Source organism: Carica papaya, chromosome 1, assembly GCF_054855325.1.
Source record: "Carica papaya isolate Zhongbai chromosome 1, ASM5485532v1, whole genome shotgun sequence".
NCBI classification, from domain to species: domain Eukaryota; kingdom Viridiplantae; phylum Streptophyta; class Magnoliopsida; order Brassicales; family Caricaceae; genus Carica; species Carica papaya.
Window position 1 is genome coordinate 682501 of NC_142309.1, and position 18943 is coordinate 701443.

At 34.8% G+C, this 18943-nt stretch overlaps 2 protein-coding genes across 3 annotated transcripts in view; both read right to left on the minus strand.

Annotated features, from left to right (window-relative positions):
• Positions 1-2195, minus strand: part of LOC110807463 (uncharacterized) — a 4466-nt gene extending 2271 nt beyond the window's left edge. For both annotated transcript variants that reach the window (XM_088210881.1, XM_088210842.1), the window contains exon 1: positions 1425-2195. In XM_088210881.1, coding sequence (XP_088067007.1) covers positions 1434-1922 — 489 coding nt within the window. In that variant the 5' untranslated portion in view covers positions 1923-2195 and the 3' untranslated portion in view covers positions 1425-1433. The remainder of the gene's footprint in view (positions 1-1424) is intronic.
• Positions 2196-3054: 859 nt separating this feature from the next.
• LOC110807488 (uncharacterized) lies at positions 3055-17517 on the minus strand. Its single transcript, XM_088210548.1, has 11 exons — positions 17310-17517; positions 16495-17225; positions 16210-16407; positions 15915-16116; positions 9453-10121; positions 9163-9274; positions 7349-8238; positions 5492-6448; positions 4716-4754; positions 4302-4625; positions 3055-4197 (listed from the first exon to the last, which is right to left on the minus strand). The coding sequence occupies exons 1-11, from the start codon at positions 17401-17403 to the stop codon at positions 3269-3271; spliced, it is 5145 nt and encodes a 1714-aa protein (XP_088066674.1). The 5' UTR covers positions 17404-17517; the 3' UTR covers positions 3055-3268.
• Between the last annotated feature and the right edge of the window lie 1426 nt (positions 17518-18943).

The window sequence follows — 18943 nt, forward strand, 5'->3', positions numbered from 1 at the left end:
CACACAGGCCATAGTTTATATTTTTCTGTAATGGAATAACAATATTATCAAATACTTTATTAACATGATCTCCCCACAAGAAAATGTTTACCTGCACCTTCATTTGCTTTTAAAACTCATTTATAATTCAATCAACTATAAGCATACAATAATTTACTGATCGATCCTAATATTCCTACTTTCAAAAGGAAATTAGAAGTTTAACCTAACTTTTGAATTCACCCTTAATACAAAAACAGAGAAAAGGAAAGGTCAAAGGAAAACAAATCATAGTTCCACCACAGTCCACACCATTGATTGCAGATGATTGAGGAGAAAACAAAAGAGAGAGAGGAGGATTTTTTTATTTTTATTTTTATTTTTAAAAAGAAACCTTCTTCTTCACTCCAAATAATCTAAAGATTAAAGGATAAGAAAAACCACCCATTTTAGCCCCTAAAAAAAGAATATTTGACCAACTCAAAATCAAGTAGCACTGGGCTTCTCTCAAATCTAGATTTAGCAATCTAGCTGTCGAAATTCAAATAGGCCATAATTAGAACATAAGTTCAGTGCTTGTCATCATGATTTTAACCCAAAGATGGTGCAAAAGGGGTAAAAAGAACTTGGCATGGCATAAAGACTATTGTATGTATCTACACCAAGGCCAACATCCACTATCTGGGTCTTCTTATGGTAATACCGAACAATTATAATAATGGCAAGAGGAAGTTCATTTCATCAACACCAAAAATAAATTAATAAAACCTATTTTAATACAGAAAAACCTTTAACATAATCATGCAACATCTCTGAACACAAACACATGGATGCTGCGAGTGATAGACAGACTTTATATTAAAAATTATTAATCTTCTCATCTTTTGTCTTATGCTTGTCCTCATGATCTACTGCAACTTCATTTTCCCTACCCCACTCCTATCTAACCCTCTGCAAAATTCCAATCTCAATATATACACCAACACATACAGTATACATATAACACATGTATGTAAGTACAGAACTCACTCATATAAGAGGAAAGGAAAGCAAAGAATTAGATCCTTCTCTTACATCAATCTCAATCACTCAACGTGTCTTGGGTTTTTCATGATCCTACTAATTACATAAATATCTATGGTAAAAGTTAAATAGAAATTTGAAACTTCAATTACTCAAGACATATAACATTAATAAAACAAATTTTACAATTCACATCAAGCGCATTTTTAAGTATACGAATAGAAATTTTAATTTTCTTTTCCAAAACTTGTATTTCCATGTACATACGGATATTATACTACCCGAACAAAAGAAAACTTTTTTCCCCCAAATTAAGAGTAGGAAATTTGGAACTAGGAAAAAAAAAATGAGTAAAAATCAACAGGAAAATGGGAATTTATCCATAGAGAAATTAAAAATTTTCACAGATTTTAGAAATTTACTGATTTTTACTACTCTGGGATGGTGACGAGCACAGGTCTCCAAGCTCTTCTCAGTAGCCTGTACCGGAACGTGGATGAGACTGGCCTGAGGGAGGCAGATGAACCAATACGCCGACTCGAAAATCCGGCGGCGGCACTACCACCAACGCCGCCGGTAGCCGGTAACAGCCCTTCTCTGTCATTCACTGTGCTCCTATCTCTATCTTCAAACGGCGGAGAGGAGATGAACAGCTCCTTCAACTTGCGCCTCACTCGAATCTTCTCCTTCTTTTTGCTCCCGCTACTCTCGATCTCCGGAGATTCCTCAGCTATTTCTTGGAGGTCAGGCGAGCCGGCTCGGCGAGAGAATCCGCGACGTTCTGAGGTTCGATTAAGTAGCATCCGCAAAGTTTTACGGCGGCGGAGGTGGATAACGGGACTGGTAGTAGGACTCCGCGTAGGACTCCCCGCCACAGCGCATTGAGTGGCTAGCAGCTTGAATTTCTGCAGAGTAGCCATTCCCTATCGATGATCTATCGACCGAGGAAACAACGCTTCGTTCACTCCGCAACAAATGCTCTCTACCTGCTCTCTCCTCTCCTTACAAAACCTCGATATTTTAGAGATCTGATAGTCTTCCGATTCTCCAGTTCATTTCACTGAACAGATAAAAACGAGAGAGAGAGAGAGAGAGGGGTTAGAAAATACAAATGGAGAAGAGAGAAAAGAGAAATGGAAGAAGAGGCTTTTTGTTATTACTTGGGGAATATTTGGGGGACTCGCTGTTCTTTTCTGTGTTTGGGCCTTAAGAGCCGTTCAGGCCGTCCGTCGACACGTGGCGTCTTTTTAGAGGAAGTCCGGGTTGGACTTATGCGTTGCGGATGGATAGATAGAAAGATAGATACTGGTTTGGGTCTGCACGGCGAAAACAACAAAACGGTATCGTTTTTGTTTGTTTGTTGCATAGTTTTATACGATACCGTTTTGACTAATCACATTATATTATTATTAATAACAAATTAAAAGGTTATTAATGTCTAGATTCTAGGCTTTGGATCTCTCAAATCAAATAATTAAGGACTGACTTGTTTCTTTGTTTTTTCTATAAAACAAAATTAAAATTAATAATTATACAGTTTGTCTTATTAGTGAACAGAAAAATTTTCAATTATGAAGACGATAAAATTATCAACCAAAAATTATTTTCTAATTTACAGATTTTTTTTTTTATGTTACAGAAGCTTCAATTGACAAAAACTCCCACACAGTTGAATCTTTCGATGTTCTTGATAAATCTGTCCTCAGGCAGCCATGAATGTTTGACCCGGTGAACTTTGTCGGCCAGTTTTGAAAGACAAGGAAAAATCCAAAATGCAAACGCCATTGGAAAAATTCTTCAGCTTCGTCATCCTCATCTCATCTGCACGCGGTTATGCTGATCTCACCATAATCTGTAATGGGAAAAGGGAAAAGGGAAAAGGAGCTTGGATTACGATTGTAGTCGTTCTAATGAAATTCCTTTTTGGTTTATTTCTTGTTCATATATGTATCTATATATATATATATATATATGTATGTACATCTAAACGTTTCGTTCAAACAAGGAAAAGGTACCAAAAACTACAATACCCAAGTCATGCAATCATGCAAATACATGAATAAGATGAGATATAAATATTATAAAACCAGCAAAAGACATGGACGTCTGTGTTGCTAACTTCTCCATTTTTGTATATACAGTGGTAACTGGCATCTACGTGAGATGTCTTATACATTCTGTGTTCTTTGCGGTAGTAGAGAAAATGCATGAAAATTTAAACACTCAGTCCTCAGTGACACAAAAACTTTACAGGAATTTCCAACAGCTAAAATGGACTAGATACGGGAGAGCTGCTAACCCATTTATCAGTTGCGATGGATTCAGGAGAGAGAGGGGGAGGAACGTTCTTCAACAGCCCAACATCATCCACTCTGATATCCACCACCTCGGCCTTCTGGTCTCTTAGGTATTCATTCTGAATTCCTTTCAAAACATCGAACACTTCATCCATGGAAGGCCGCATATCCCTCTCCTGCTGCAAGCACCTGAACCCCAACTCTGCTACTGAAGTCATTGACCTCTTTATCTCAATATCATTTTCGAATCCAAGTTTTTGATCAAATAGTTCATGCAGTGCCTGATTCTGAATTCTGTTGATAGCCATGTTAGCCAAATTTATGTCATACCGGTGTCTATTTGTATCCACAGCTTCTTTTGATGAAATAAGCTCAATCAAGACCACTCCAAAGCTGTAAACATCACTTTTATCTGTAAGCTGGTAGCATTGGTGGTACTCAGGATCAACATAGCCCGGGGTCCCTTGTGGAGCAGTTGATACATGGGTGGCATGGGTGGGGAACAATCTTGACAGACCAAAATCAGCAACTTTTACATGAAAATAATTGTCCAGGAGAATGTTGTTGGTTTTGACATCCCGGTGTATCACATCAGTTGCATGGAGGTAACTGAGAGCACTAGCCGTCTCTATGGCAATGTTCAATCGTACAGGCCAAGTAAGCGGACTAGAATTTGCCCGATTTCCATGGAGATGATCTGCCACAGTTCCATTAGGAATGTACTCATAAACAAGCAGAAGTTCTCGGCTATGTCTTGAGGTGCATCCAAATAGCATAACAAGATTTGAATGCCTTAAACGAGTTAAGATCTCAACTTCATTCCTGAATTGCTCAATGCGTCTGAGACTATTCTCGTAAAGACGCTTCACTGCAACTGCACGCCCATCTTTCAGTACACCTGAGCAACAAATTAAACAAGAATTTAGGAAAAAGAGGAATTTTGAACGTGTAGGTAAAAGAAAAAGAAAAAAAAAAAAGACCATGAAAGTTTCATCTTCCTACCATAATAGACAGTGCCAAACCCTCCATCTCCGAGTTCTCTAGAAGCGTCAAAATTGTTAGTTGCCTCCTCAAGTTCAGAGTAATTGAAGACCTGAACTCCTAAGTACATGCTCCCGTTTCCAAAGTCAGACTTCGAAGATTGATAAGAAGGGGTGCTTTGCAATAGACTTGATGAGGTAGTAGTAGGTGGACCTTTGCTTGAATCAGGTGTTGGCAGGCTTTTGCTTGTAGTTTGAGCTGCAATTTTGACTTTTCGCTTGCGAATATATAGAAGGCACAGAACCAGAATAAGAAGAGCAGCTGCTCCACCTCCTACGCCAAGGACTGAAGATCAAACAAACAATTACTCAGTTTTCTTTTTAATGAACTTCCCTGAGAAAGTTGAGCATGTATCCAACACAAGATGAAGACTACCTATCGCCAGTGTTTTTGTCTTCTTCTTCTTCTTCTTATCTGCAGCAGCCATGATATACAAAATTGTCAGTCCAGCCACTCACCTTGCTTAGTCAACATACTCTTATTCCACAGGTTAGAACTTCGTAAACAAAAAAAAAAAATATATGCAATGGTCAAGATACCCGAAAATTTATTTTATGCATCTCTCGGTTAATTTACTTAGATTATCACAGGCTACCTGTATACACAGAAATTAAACAATGAAGAACCTCATGATTGAGAAACGAAAAGAAATCAAATGGACAAAAATCACAAGAAGAAGAAACCAACTACGAAGATTCCAACGATAACAAAGTATCTTCTGGTGAGAATGCATGAAGCAAACTACACTAAACATTCATTGTGGTGACAATGATCAAATTCTGAGCCCACACAACCATCTTCAACTTGCTCTTTTTTCTCTTCCAATGCTACATGGCTAGGATTTGTTAATGGCATTTTGGTTCTAGACTATTTCCATATGATGCAAAAGAATGAAATAGTAACCATTTTGAACAGGGTAATAATGAAAAATCTACCAAGAAAATCATAAGAAAAGAATTTCTAACTTATGGAGGCACCATGATCTAATCCAGTATATAAATTTCAGAACCTATACTATGCTAATTTCTTTGACAGTTCCCATATGGCTTGAAAACTACTTGGCAAAATCTAAGTGAAGCAATCTTCAGAGTTAACCAAGCTTAAATTTTCATTCATTTACTAAAGCTGAACACCCCTAAAGAGGTACCTACCTGCAATCGAACTCGCACAAATTCGCTCCCCGCAAACGCAAAGCGGTTGACCCGAACCCGAGTCAAACCCACATGCCCCGCCCAAATCAACACAGCTCCCGCACTCATCACTGAACGGGACTCTGTAATTCACGTTAAACCCTTCCTTCAAAACCTCTTGAAGCAATGACCGATTAGCAACAAGCCTATCCACCGTTGTTTCAAGAATGGGTACTGTAACGCCGACACTACAATTTACTATTCCTAGTATAGGGTCGCTAGGAACCGGCCCAATTAGATAATATGCGTCATCGAAATCACCATCAACGTCACAGTAGAACTGATTCTCAGGCTTGTACACCGGAAGGGGAGAGCACCCGTAAAACAAAGTGACGTCCTCGTTGCCTTCAGCGAACGTGAAGAAAGTTGAATTGAGAGTTGTCTTAGTAAACTCTTGCAGGCAAGTGGTATCGTATAGGTCTAACCGAGAGAGGATCATGGAGTGACTGGTTGGGTCAAGATGGATGACCCGAAAAGTTAGTGACCCGATTTCCAACTCGGCGGAAGAATCATTGCTGCAACTCAGGCGGAATCCCGGGTATCCACAATGCGCTGGACGCGACCCGCCGGTGAAAGGGTAGGAAATATCATTAAAGTGGCCGCACGAGAAGAGCCGGTCACAGCCGGGGAAGGTGTCATTGGGGGAAAACGACGCCGTTGAGGAAACACCCAAGAGGAGGAGGAGGAAGAAGAGAGGTTGCGAGACTGAACGCATGGTGAAGGAATGAGGAGAGAAGGAGAAGAAGGAATTGATGAGAGCTGAGATGACATTTTGGCGGTAGAGGTTGTTGGTTGGAGGTGGGTTGACCGTTGACCATGGAGGCTGCCTGTATTTTTTTAAGATAATGGAAACGGAGGCTGGCGTGCTGGGGTTAACGAAGCCGACAAACAACGCCTGTGGATAAAGAAGTGGGATTTACATTTTAATTTAAATTAAGAAATAAATTGGAGGGGCTTTTTGGTAATTTCACCTTTAAAAAACATTAATTGGAAATTAATATGCTAATTAAGAGTTAGTTGGGAGTTTTGATGTATTTAGACTTTTGGGTGAGAGAGGGTCCATGAAGGTGTAATTTATAATTAATTCATTAATTTTTTTCTAATTTTAGCACTTAAAAATTATAATTCTAGAAATTATAATTTAATAATTAATATACTTATACTATATAATATAAAAAAATAAAAAATATATTCGACGCGAGGATTAAATTTTCAAAGGAAATGAATTTTTGTTGGGTCAATTATTGTCGGAGAATATGAAATAGTAAAACGCCGAGGGCGAAATGAAAACGAAGTTCGGAATTTTCAATACAATTTGATCGAAGAAAGTCAGAAAACCCTAAAAGCTTGCTAACAATATTTTAATGTCACAAGAAACACGTAATGTTTTTAATCAACTCTTGTTTTCACGACGTCTAAAACAAAACAAAAAAAAAATCAAATTGAATTGGTTCGAAATCAAACTCGATTTGAATTTTGAAACGATTTGATTTATGAATTTGAAGTAAATGGGATTTCAAGAACAAGAAAACTTGGTTTGTGGTTGAAATCTTCTCTCGGATGGGTTCAAATTTGGTGTATTTTAGAACAAGTTTGAGCTTCTTTAGACATAGAAATCTGGTTAAATTAGAACAAGGCCTGATTTGAACACAGTTAAGAACATAGAAAGCTGGTTTTAAAAAGAAACTAATCTTGGGTTTCTCTGAAGTTTCCAATCAAAATTCTAGCTTCACAAATCGTTACTTCATTTTTGCTCTGGTTTTCCTACTCTTCAAAACTTTTCTAACAGGGAGAGAAGAAGAAAGAGAAGATAGATACCTTTTGGTATACTTTCGTTTACCATTTGATCACAGATTTGATTTTCACAGAAACAAGTGGAGGTGTTATTGAATCCACAACGTCCTCCAATGGCTTCACAATGCTGGCACCAAGTATTATTTGCAGACCATGTCAGCCCAAATCCAGCCCTAAGAACATTAACCAGATTATCTGAACTTTGATTGATCAATAATGACCTATTTGCTGGAATGATCACGCTGTTTTCGCACGAACCCAGAACAGCACTTACTACATCTGGCGTGAGTCCCATCATGAAGTAACCTAATAGATCATCAGTTCCGTTTATGTCGCATCTAAATTCAAAGGGCAAGCCAACATTTGCAGCCGAAGTTGGCAGAGAGCAATTGTAATAGAGTCTGACATCTTCCTTATCTGAACTAAAACTGAAAAGGGTGGTGTTCAAAGTGGTGTTGAAAAGAAGATTTGGACAAAGATTTTCTAAATAATCTAATCTAGCAACTGTTAAGGATTGGGATTGATTATCTATGCGGATGACTTGGTAACTCAAATCCATGATTCTGATTACAAGGAGATGATCATCACTACAGCTCAGCTCGAAACCTGGGAACCCACAGTACTCCGGCCTGCTCCATCCCCAGAATGGATAACCGATGTTTTGAACGTCACCGCAACTTATTAGCCGGCTGCAATTCAAGAAGCGATCATCGGCAGCAAAGGCAGAGGCAGGGATATAGATTAGGAATACTGTTATGGTGGTCAAGAACAGAAGTTTGGTTGAAGGCAGATGAAGATTCATTTTCAGAAACAGAGAAAAACAGAGGGAGAGAGATGGAAAAAAGAGATGGTAAGGTAGAAAGATAAAAAAAAAATAAAAAGGGGGGGGAAGATGATGTTCATCATTTCTTTTTCTTTAGCAAAATTGATAAGGCATTTGACTGAGCAAAGGGTGTGGAAAAAAAATATGTTGAAAGCAAAAGCTTCTATTGGAAGTGCATGTAGACTAATACATACAAATATAGGTGACTTACAGCTGATGCAAAGTTTTTGCAACTTAGTCTAAGCTAGTTTTTCTTCGTTAGTGGTGTTTGGTAACTTGTCTTATTTTATTCCAAACTTTAAAAATATCCAAACACTATTCTATTCTTTCCCAAGAAAATTATGTAAAGAAAAAACAAGTTTTTGGAAATGGGTATTTGGTGTTTGAGTGTACAAGGATATAATCGAGAGCGAGAGATAACTCGAAGTATGACATTACTACGACTTGTTGATTTTTCGACCAAAATTAAGGTTAAAGAAACATTATTAGTCAAGTTTGTCTTCGTCAATCAAATAAATACATGTAATTATTGATGATCAAACTGGAATAAAAGATTAATGGTTAGTTTACTTGTTTCATAAGGGGAGACTTTTCTGTTAGAGAAAAGGCCTGTCAATTTTCAATCAATTTATTAGTTTCTGTATGACAAGGATGAGTAGGAAAGCAGCTCGAATCGAATCAGCAGCAGCCGCCTCGAGTCGATTTTGTCTGGTAAATAATTTTGAGATCTTGAAGTTTAAGAAGTGTGCTAAATTGGAACTTCAAGATTTAGTGTTAAGAGAGAAAGGGGTTCAGCAGTTGTATAAATCTGTAAAGATGTTTGCACAGTGATGTAATTTGGACCAGATTAGGCAAAACCCAGCTCAAGAAAACTCAACAACTCTATCTGACTCTCAAGACCAGTAATCTATATACATATAAATACATACATACATACATATATATATATATATATACTAAAAGAATTTTCTACAAAAAGAAAATTCAAATGAACAGAACTGGTTGGGCTACTTACTCAATCCTCCTCTGTCTAGTTTCAACTGTTTTAGGTGAGTGGTTTGGTTTGATTTGAGGGAGATAGAAGTTGGGTATATGTCCCAGAATTTTCACTGTAATCTTCCTGAGATCTAATGCATTAATAACCAAACTAAAAACCTATTTTAATGAACCAAATCTAAGCTAAACCTAAACTGTAAATCATAATCTTTTGGCAATTTAAGTAGTCTCTGTTCTCAACCCTGAAAATACCCAGAAAGAAATTATAATCATCTGAAACAAACAGAACTTATATATATATATTTATACCTGAGCTGGGCAAAAGAAATGCAGGGATCAGAGAAGTACATGTTTTGGAGGAGAGATCACAGAAGCAAGCTTCTTTTCCATAAGGTAACCCACATACCCCATTACCTTCCCTGCATCTCTCGCAAGCTTCTGTATGAATCATCACCTTAACCTCAATTTCTTCCCCAAGAGCTTCTTTCAATTTATCAACCTCCACGTATGGAGAAAAAAGCCTCGCAGGAATTCTAACTGTAACTCTTTCCTTACATTTCTTACTATCGTCATCGTCTTCCTCATCATCGTCCTCTGGTCTTCTGTAATAATAATTACACCCAGACGTGCTTCCGCAAGCAGGAAACATCACAATGCTGGACTGGTCATCGGGATAACTCTGACAGCCGTAGTGAATCGTGAGATTTCTATAAGCATAAACGTAACTAAAGAGCGAACCCTGACCTATTATGAAGGTGCTCAACCTAGGTGCGCAGAGATCACCAGTGAAGTCCTTTCTTGCAATTTTGAGAAGTAGAGAACTCTCATTGATATCCAAAACCTTGAAGTTCACCCCTTGGATTCGTAACACAGTCGTGTTTGTTCCCTCCTGGCATTCAAGCTCTAATTGAGGATGGCCACAGTAATCCTCCCTTTTGTTTCCCCAGAAAGGGTATCCAACAGTGACGTTTCCACATTGGTAAAGATTATAACGACAGGTTCTGTATAATTCAGGGTTGCCTGCAGATAAATGAATCTGGGAAGAAACCCAGAGAGGGAGAAAGAGAAGAAAAGAAAATGGCGATGCAGAGAACACAAACTTGGAATCCATCTCCGGGAAAGAGGTAGTACACCGTTGAGAGCTTTGATGAGAGAGATCATGGGAATAAATAGCAGGAAGATCCACATAAACGTATTATATTGAGTAGATGGATTCTTGGTGATTCGTGGAAACTGATGGATGTTGAAAGAGAAAGACTTTGAAATACTGAACCTGTAGCTGACTTGAATGACTCGTCATTTTTACAAAGACCAGTAAACAGTATTGTGCGTAAGACATGAAATTACACAGGGCTTAACGCTGTAAAAATATAAAGTTCTATTTATATTACGTTAATTTTTAATTTTAAAATTTTATAAAATATTTAAATAACTTTAATTAAAAAATATTAAATACTAATTAAAATTAAAATACTATTTAAAATATAGTACTTAATAATATATTTGTATAATTTAATTAAATGCGGATAAAATTAAAAATTTGTTAATTATATATATATATATGGTAGGGCAAAATCAAGAAAGGTGTAGAGTATCAAAATTATTAAATTCATATAAGTTTTATACTATTCTCTATTTTATAATTTTTTTTTATTTAAATATATCTCGTGTCTTATTAATTATAAATTTTTATTTATCAAAATAACGTATTAGAAAATCGTCCACTTTAACGTATATTTCTACTTTAGTCGTCAGTGTATTAATAGCATTACAGTGATTTAGTTAGATTTTGTTTTGGCAAACATAATAAAAAGAACGTGTGTAATAATTAAATTTTTTTAATTGAGTAATTAAAAAAAAAATTCGATTTAAATTTTTTATTATAAGAAAAATATATGTATATGTTAATGGTTAACGAGGGCTCGTGACATGAGAATTTGATTATTAGAAAATAGATTATTATTTTTTTTGAATTTTAACGTTTTGAAAATTAAATATTAAAATTTAAAAATAATAATAAAAAATTAAAAAAAATAGATTTAAACCTAAATTTTAAATTCGTCGTGAACTAATTCAGATCAATGTTTACTTTAATATGATTCAAAATTAAACAATATAAATTCAGTATCTTTATAAAGAAGAGAATTGTTATGCTGATTTCTTGGCCCACTATGTTTTTTCGTACCCTCGTGATTTCTATTTCCATCGTCAGTTTTCTACTGTTCTCGTTCAAATCACTAAATACGATATAATCGAGGTTCGTCTTGGTCTAATACGTATGATGATTAAATTTTATTATCGTATTTTTTATTAAAAAATAATAATAATATTTTTATCAAACATGCAATATCGGATTAAAACCGAGGATCGATCAAAATTTTTGACGTGAAAATCGTGGGGTAGAAAATATGAGAAAAAATGTGGTAAATTTGCGTGGTGCGTACGGGTCGCCTCATAAGTCTGGTTTGTTGACTTGGTCAATTTGGAAGGTCATGGAATTTGGAAATATCATGGTGTGAAATCAGACACAAATCTTGAAGATAAATTGCAGTCATGTAGACCAAGATTTTTTTTAATAGAATTATGGATGTTTGGTTATAATATAAAAATATTCCGTAAATTTAGTGAGTATATATATATATATATATGGATTTTACGAATTAATTTTACATCTTTTTTATATCGACAACCAAACACATCCTAAATATATTTCTATTATTGTAACCAAACAACATCGTATTCTTTTCTATTCTCTGCGTTTATTTTGTTGTGATTGTATGGAGTTTAGGGATTAATTTCGAGAACATCTTTTTTATATCGACAACCAAATACACCATAAATATATTTCTATCCTTATAATCAAACAACATCTTATTCTTTTCCACTTTATGCGTTTACTATGTTGTGATTCTATGGAGTTCAGGGATTAATTTCGAAAATATTTTTTTTATATTGACAACCAAACACACCATAAATACATTTTTATCTTTATAACCAAACAACATCGTATTCTTTTTTACTTTCTGTGTTTACTTTGTTGTGATTATTGAAGTTCGGGGATTAATTTCGAGAACATCTTTTTTATATCGATAACCAAACACACCTTAAATACATTTCTATCCTTTAACCAAATAACATCGTATTCTTTTTCACTTTTTGCGTTTAATTTATTGTGATTGTATGGAGTTCAGAGATTAATTTCGAGAACATCTTTTTTATATCGACAATCAAATACAATAACCAAACAACATCGTATTCTTTTCCATTTTCTGCGTTTACTTTGTTGTGATTGTAGCGAACTTCATGGATTAATTTGGCGAAACATCTTTTTTATATCGACAACCAAACACACTTTAAATATATTTCTATCCTTATAACCAAACAACATCGTATTCTTTTTCACTTCCTGTGTTTACTTTGTTGTGATTGTAGCGAATTTTATGGATTAATTTCGAGAACATCTTTTTTATGTCGACAACCAAACACACCCTAAATACATTTCTATCCTTATAACCAAACAACATCGTATTCTTTTTCACTTTCTGCGTTTACTTTGTTGTGATTGTATGGAGTTCAGGGATTAATTTCAAGAACATCTTTTTTATATCGACAACCAAATATACCATAAATACATTTCTATCCTTGTAACCAAATAACATCGTATTCTTTTTTACTTTTTGTATTTATTTTATTGTGATTGTATGGAGTTCAGGGATTAATTTCGAGAACATCTTTTTTATATCGACAACCAAATACATTTCTATCCTTATAACCAAACAACATCGTATTCTTTTTCACTTTCTGCGTTTACTTTGTCGTGATTCTATGGAGTTCAGGGATTAATTTAGCAAAACATCTTTTTTATATGGACAACCAAATACACCATAAATACATTTCTATCCTTATAACCAAACAACATCGTATTCTTTTTCACTTTCTACGTTTATTTTGTTGTGATTGTATGGAGTTCAGAGATTAATTTGGCGAAACATCTTTTTTATATCGACAACTAAACACAACCTAAATACATTTCTATCATTATAACCAAATAAAATCGTATTCTTTTTCACTTTCTGCGTTTACTTTGTCGTGATTGTATGGAGTTCAAAAATTAATTTCAAGAACATCTTTTTTATTTCGACAACCAAACACACCCTAAATACATTTCTATCTTTATAACCAAACAAGATCGTCTTCTTATTTCCCTATACCCCCTGGATCATGGCCAAACTTAACCATTGTTTTGAGATGAAATTTTGCATTCAAGTAAAATATAAACTTTTTTCAAATGGTACAGATTTCTTCATTCATTCTGAACTTAACATCTGGGTATTCTACCAAAAAAAAAATGGTTTCTTGATTTTCAAATCTCACAGTAACTTCTTCCATGCATCGGGGTATGAATTCGAGTAACAGATATTCTTCGAATACAAATAGACCCACGAGGGCCGAGTTCTCAGAAATCACCTGACAGGTCCAGATTGGAAATGCCCTGTTGAATCTGTCTTGCTGACTCTCTTTCTTTTCTCCTATGTTCTCCCTTTCTGCTCCTTCTCCCTCTGGGTTTTCCTTTTTTTGGTTCTCCTCTGCCCAGGAAAATCCCCTCTCCGATAATGCTCACCCACAAGGGCTAAGTTCTCAGAGATTACCTAAGAGGTCCAGATTGGAAATGCCCTGTTGAATTTGTCTTGCTAACTCTCTCTCTTTTCCCCTCTGTTCTCCCTTTCTTCTCCTCTCTCTCTCTGGGTTTTCCCTCTTTGTTCTCCTCTCCCATAAAGCTCCCTGGCTTTGGATTTTTATCCCTAAACCGAGGACCTCGTTCGTTCTCTCTCTTCCTCGAGTTAACGCCCTCCCGTGCTCTCTTTTTTAGTCTACATTTTCCTCTTCCATGGTTCTTATGAATTGAGGCAACTGGTTCTCTTTTCCTTTCAATCTTCGACTTCTCCTTTAGCTGTGTTGAACATCCTCTCTCTTCTGCTCTGTCGCGACTTCTTCTCGAGCCAAACCCCCATCTACGCATTCTCTTTTTAATCTTCCATTTTCAGGTGAAGTAAAGCATCTCCTCTGTACCTGTAACCCAAAGAAAGAGGAGGAGAAAGAGAAACTCAAGTGAAACGGTGTCGTTTTGGGCTTGTCTAATGGGTGTTTGAATTTTACTTTGGGCCAAACAGATTAAAAGGGCTTTGGTAATTTGGTTTTGGATTTTAAATTAGATTGGGATTAGGTTAAATTAGAGAATTTATTTTTAGAGATAAAATATAAGAAGATGTAAAAATATATAATTTAATGGAGATAAAAAAAAAGATACTAATAAAAATAGAAAGATTAAGAGCAAAGAAAAATAATTCACCAAAGATAAAAAGGGAAATTCACAAAGTTAAGAGAGCGAAAACCATGAACGAGGGATTATATAGATTACAAATTTGGCATTATTATTAATTACGTTAATTACTTTCCTAATTTCTTTAGAAATAACATTATTATCGATCGTTATACTTGTGAAGTTAAGTATGTAAATATTTTTATATTTTTTAATTAATAATAAGTACGTGGAATGTAATTATGACGTATATCACAAAAATGTATTGCAAATCATATTAAGCCTATATTATATCATATATGGATTACAATCAACATTTATTTCAAGTAGAATAATTATAAATGATGTCTTTATTACTTTTGAAATTTTTTACCATTTAAGAAAAGACCGATCTCGTAGATATCTTTTTACTCTAAAATTAGATATTAGTAAAACATGTGACATGGCGTCACGATCCTTTTTAGAAGATGTAACGAAGAAGTTGAGTTTTGACCCATGTGTTATTGATTGGATAATGACTTATCTAACCTTGGTTACTTATTATATTCTTATTAACGAGCAACATATACATGTGGTCTATCCAAAGAGGAGATTCTGGTAATGAAACGTTCTTTCGCCTTGCCTGTTTATTTTATATGTAAAAGTATTCTCGATTTTGTTAAGAATAATAGAAGATGAGGGTAAGGTACAGAAAGTTAGAGATTTCTTCAATATGAAGTATCGTCCTCGATTTAATTATCCATAAGGGAGTTTGTTAACTTGGAGAGAATTATTAAAGGGTGGGGAATAGACAAAGAGTGAGTATATAGAGGGTAAGAGGATACTAGTTGTGATAACGAGAAAAGTATTGATTCATTAAATCACTTAATATAAATATTGAAAGGGTAGTTGATCTTCTCGTACATGGTTTACCAATGTGGAACATTGCTTGGTAAACGCAATTATTTATATATTCTCAAGTTATCGTTTATTATCGGTAAATTCACTGATCCTGTTAAAAACTGAGATATATAGTGTTAAACCTTGTTATAATCGAGTTTTGGCAAGTTCGTTTCAATTCCTTAATAAGCTCTGCCTTATATGAGTTCGCAAATTAATTAGAAAACGCTATAAACACATGATTTGGAGAATGGTTCAAGAGATCCTACCAGTACGTGGTCGGTTGTTCTATAGAGGTCTTTAAGTGGACCTCTATTGTGCGGTGTTGTGAGTCTTATGAACATATTGATCGCTTGTTTAAAAAGTATACTTACATTGAATATGTATAGATATTCCTAAGCACCATGTGAGGTTCGGTGATTAACTTTTGTACCCTCTTTACTTTTTGTTCACATGCTTTGACATAATTTTCTCGTGATCCAAACAAGAAAAAGAAAAAGTCCAGAGATCCTCTGCTTCTAATCAAGACGAAACACCATTGACAACCTCATGAAGTTTCCTCTCCAAAACTTCCGAACATATTTGCCCCATCATGTGGTAAAACGACGTCAGATCAGATAACTGATCCACTGACATTTTCCCCATCACGTTCCTTGCCATCTTCTCCCTCTTCTCGTTCAACCTCAATTTCTCTACGTACCAACCTGCGTTCCTCACTGTTGCTCCCATCTGCTTCAGCCGGTTCTCTTGCTGCAAACTCAGTGCTGTATTCGACTGAAATCAATCAAGAATTAACATTAGTTTAGCCCATTTTCTTAATCAACAAATTCATGCAAAATTACAGAGTTCTTTAACCCCCCCCCCTACCTCGAGAAATTCTGCTCCGGCTTGGAGGTCCGACGGGTTCATGTTGCAGCCGGTGATGTACATGTCTTTTGCGAGTGAGAAACTTCGAACTATAACTTTTCTTTTCTTCTCCATATCTCTGTTCAGTTTCAGAGACTTCGGAACAGATGTTGAACTGTTCAGCTTCTTCTGATAAGCAAGCACCGCCTTTACAAATTCCTGATCATTTCATCAATTTACCGTCGTTTGATCATCAACACAACTCAATTTTATACACCAAATAGGACGAAAAAGAAAGTTACGAACCTTGTAAGCAGCCGGGCAGCCGGGATAATCAAATTCATCAGAGTCGGGTCGTCTCATTCTTTCCGGGTGAAATTGCAGACCCATTATAAACTTACCCTCTTGGGGATTATAAGCATCTGGGTCATAAAACCCTTCAATCAAACCATCAGGGGCAAATGCCATCGGAACAAAACGTTGAGCCAATTTCTTGACACCTTGATGATGATAACTATTAACCAAAATCTCCATTTTATCTTCTTGTAACGAATCTTTAAACCAATTATCCAAAGGGGTATTCTTTACCACCTTCACCAAGTGTCTATGCCCGTCGTAGTTATCATAATCCATATGCATCACTCTCTGATTCTCCTTCAACTTTCCAGAGAGCTCCTTCCCAATATCTTGATAAAGGGTTCCCCCGGATGCAACGTTTAAAACTTGTGACCCTCTGCATATGCCCAAATAAGGTATGTTTCTTTCAAGGCAGAGTTTTGCGAGTCTGAGCTCAATAGAATCTTTTTCTTTGTCAATAGCGGTGTCGCTGGAATGGAGTCTTCCGATTTCTTCTAACTCCTCGGGGGAAAGATTCGTTGTGTCTGCCTCGTAGAGAGAAGGATCAATGTCTTCTCCTTCACAGAGAAGAACGCCGTGGATTGGCTTGAAGCTGTCTAGTAACATGTGGACTCCGCTGACTCGGGGGACGATGACTGGTACTGCACCATAGCCGACTATGAGATCAAGATGATATTCGCCTGAACATGGAGAAACACAGAATGTTAATATACGTATATATGAAAATGGATGAAGAGAGAGAAAGAGAAAGAAAACGGCCGTACCGACAAAATCCACGAACTTATTCTTGCGAACAGTGCGCCTGGAGACGATCAGGACACGGGGGAGGATGACGGAGAGGTCCTGAGGAGAAGCCATGCGTGATATCTAGGTTCTGTAAAGCTTTGATTTGGTACTTATAGAGAAAGAAGTGGATTAGGAAGACGACATGTTAGAACAGTACCCTTTCGCCGCGTACATTGCTCTCCACGTTTTTGTTACCTTTTTTTTAAAATGCTAATTAGTGTATATATATATATATATATTCTAAAAAAAATTTATAAAATTAAATCAAGTTTTAAATACATCGTATTTACTTAATCTAATCCCAACTTTCATATACTAATAAATTAAATTTTAATTACAGTGACTCATTTCTCTCTAAAAATTAATTTAATATCACGTGACGTATAAGATATTAAACTGATAAAAATAGATAATACACTCGATTTCAGTCCAAAAATTTTAAAAAAAGTATTACAATGTAGTTACTATCGACTCATAATAAATTTATAAAACGATATATTTTTATACTTTTTTAAAATTACAAAATTTATTATAATCGTACGAAAATTTAAAATTTTTTAATGTAATACGTTCGAAAAAGACTAAAATTAAACCGGAGGTCAAAATAGGAGTTTGTATGGAACATAATCTCTTACAACTCTTGTAGTTCATTTTTGACATTGTGTCAAACCCATAACATGTAATTAATTGATTTTAATTAATTATAAATGGGATTAGATTATTATAATTAGGATTAAATACATTTTCTAATTGTGTTTATGAGGAGATATGATTATAATAATTAGTAATTATATCAAAGCATGAGGATGACACGTAAGCAAAGATTATCCGGGGAAGGATCATACTTGGAAAGGTCAAAGCTGAGGGTAAGCTGATCTGGCGGCGGAGAGAAGCACGTGACGTGGCGGAAATAATAATTTATGCGAAATAAATGTAATAAATAAAATAAGAGTTATTTTGGGAGAGGGCTTAACAAAATCAATCACACGTGAAAATGTTGGTTTTTTTTTTAAAAAAATCAATAAATGTGTTTAATACGAATTTAATTAATTATAATTAAACCGTTATAAATTTTAATACATTAAATTTTAAATATGAACTTAAATACGTATATTTTCGTGTATCGATTTTGAAGATATACTGTACTACGCGAATATTCTATTAATTTTAGATTAAAATATATTTTCGTATTTTTATTTTTTTTAATTCAATACGAAATTTATTTACAGATTTTAAATTTAATTTGATTTAATTTTATCAGAAAAAAATTGCATTATCCCAAAAAAAGATGATTTTTACTAATTTCTAACCTCGTTATATGATTAGATATGAAAATTATTTAAAAAGTTATAATTATTCGAATTCTAATTAAAGCTATTACAATTTTATCTTTAAATTATTACTAAAAGATAATTATAAATAATTGAGTTTCCAGCACATTATATAATTAACTAAATATATAAATACATGTATATATATATATATATATTTTTATTATACATGTATATAATATTTTAATTATATATATCTTTAATTATATATGTACGTATATATTTAATTATATATTTATATATTTCTATATTTAATAATATATATTTTTAATTTTTAATTT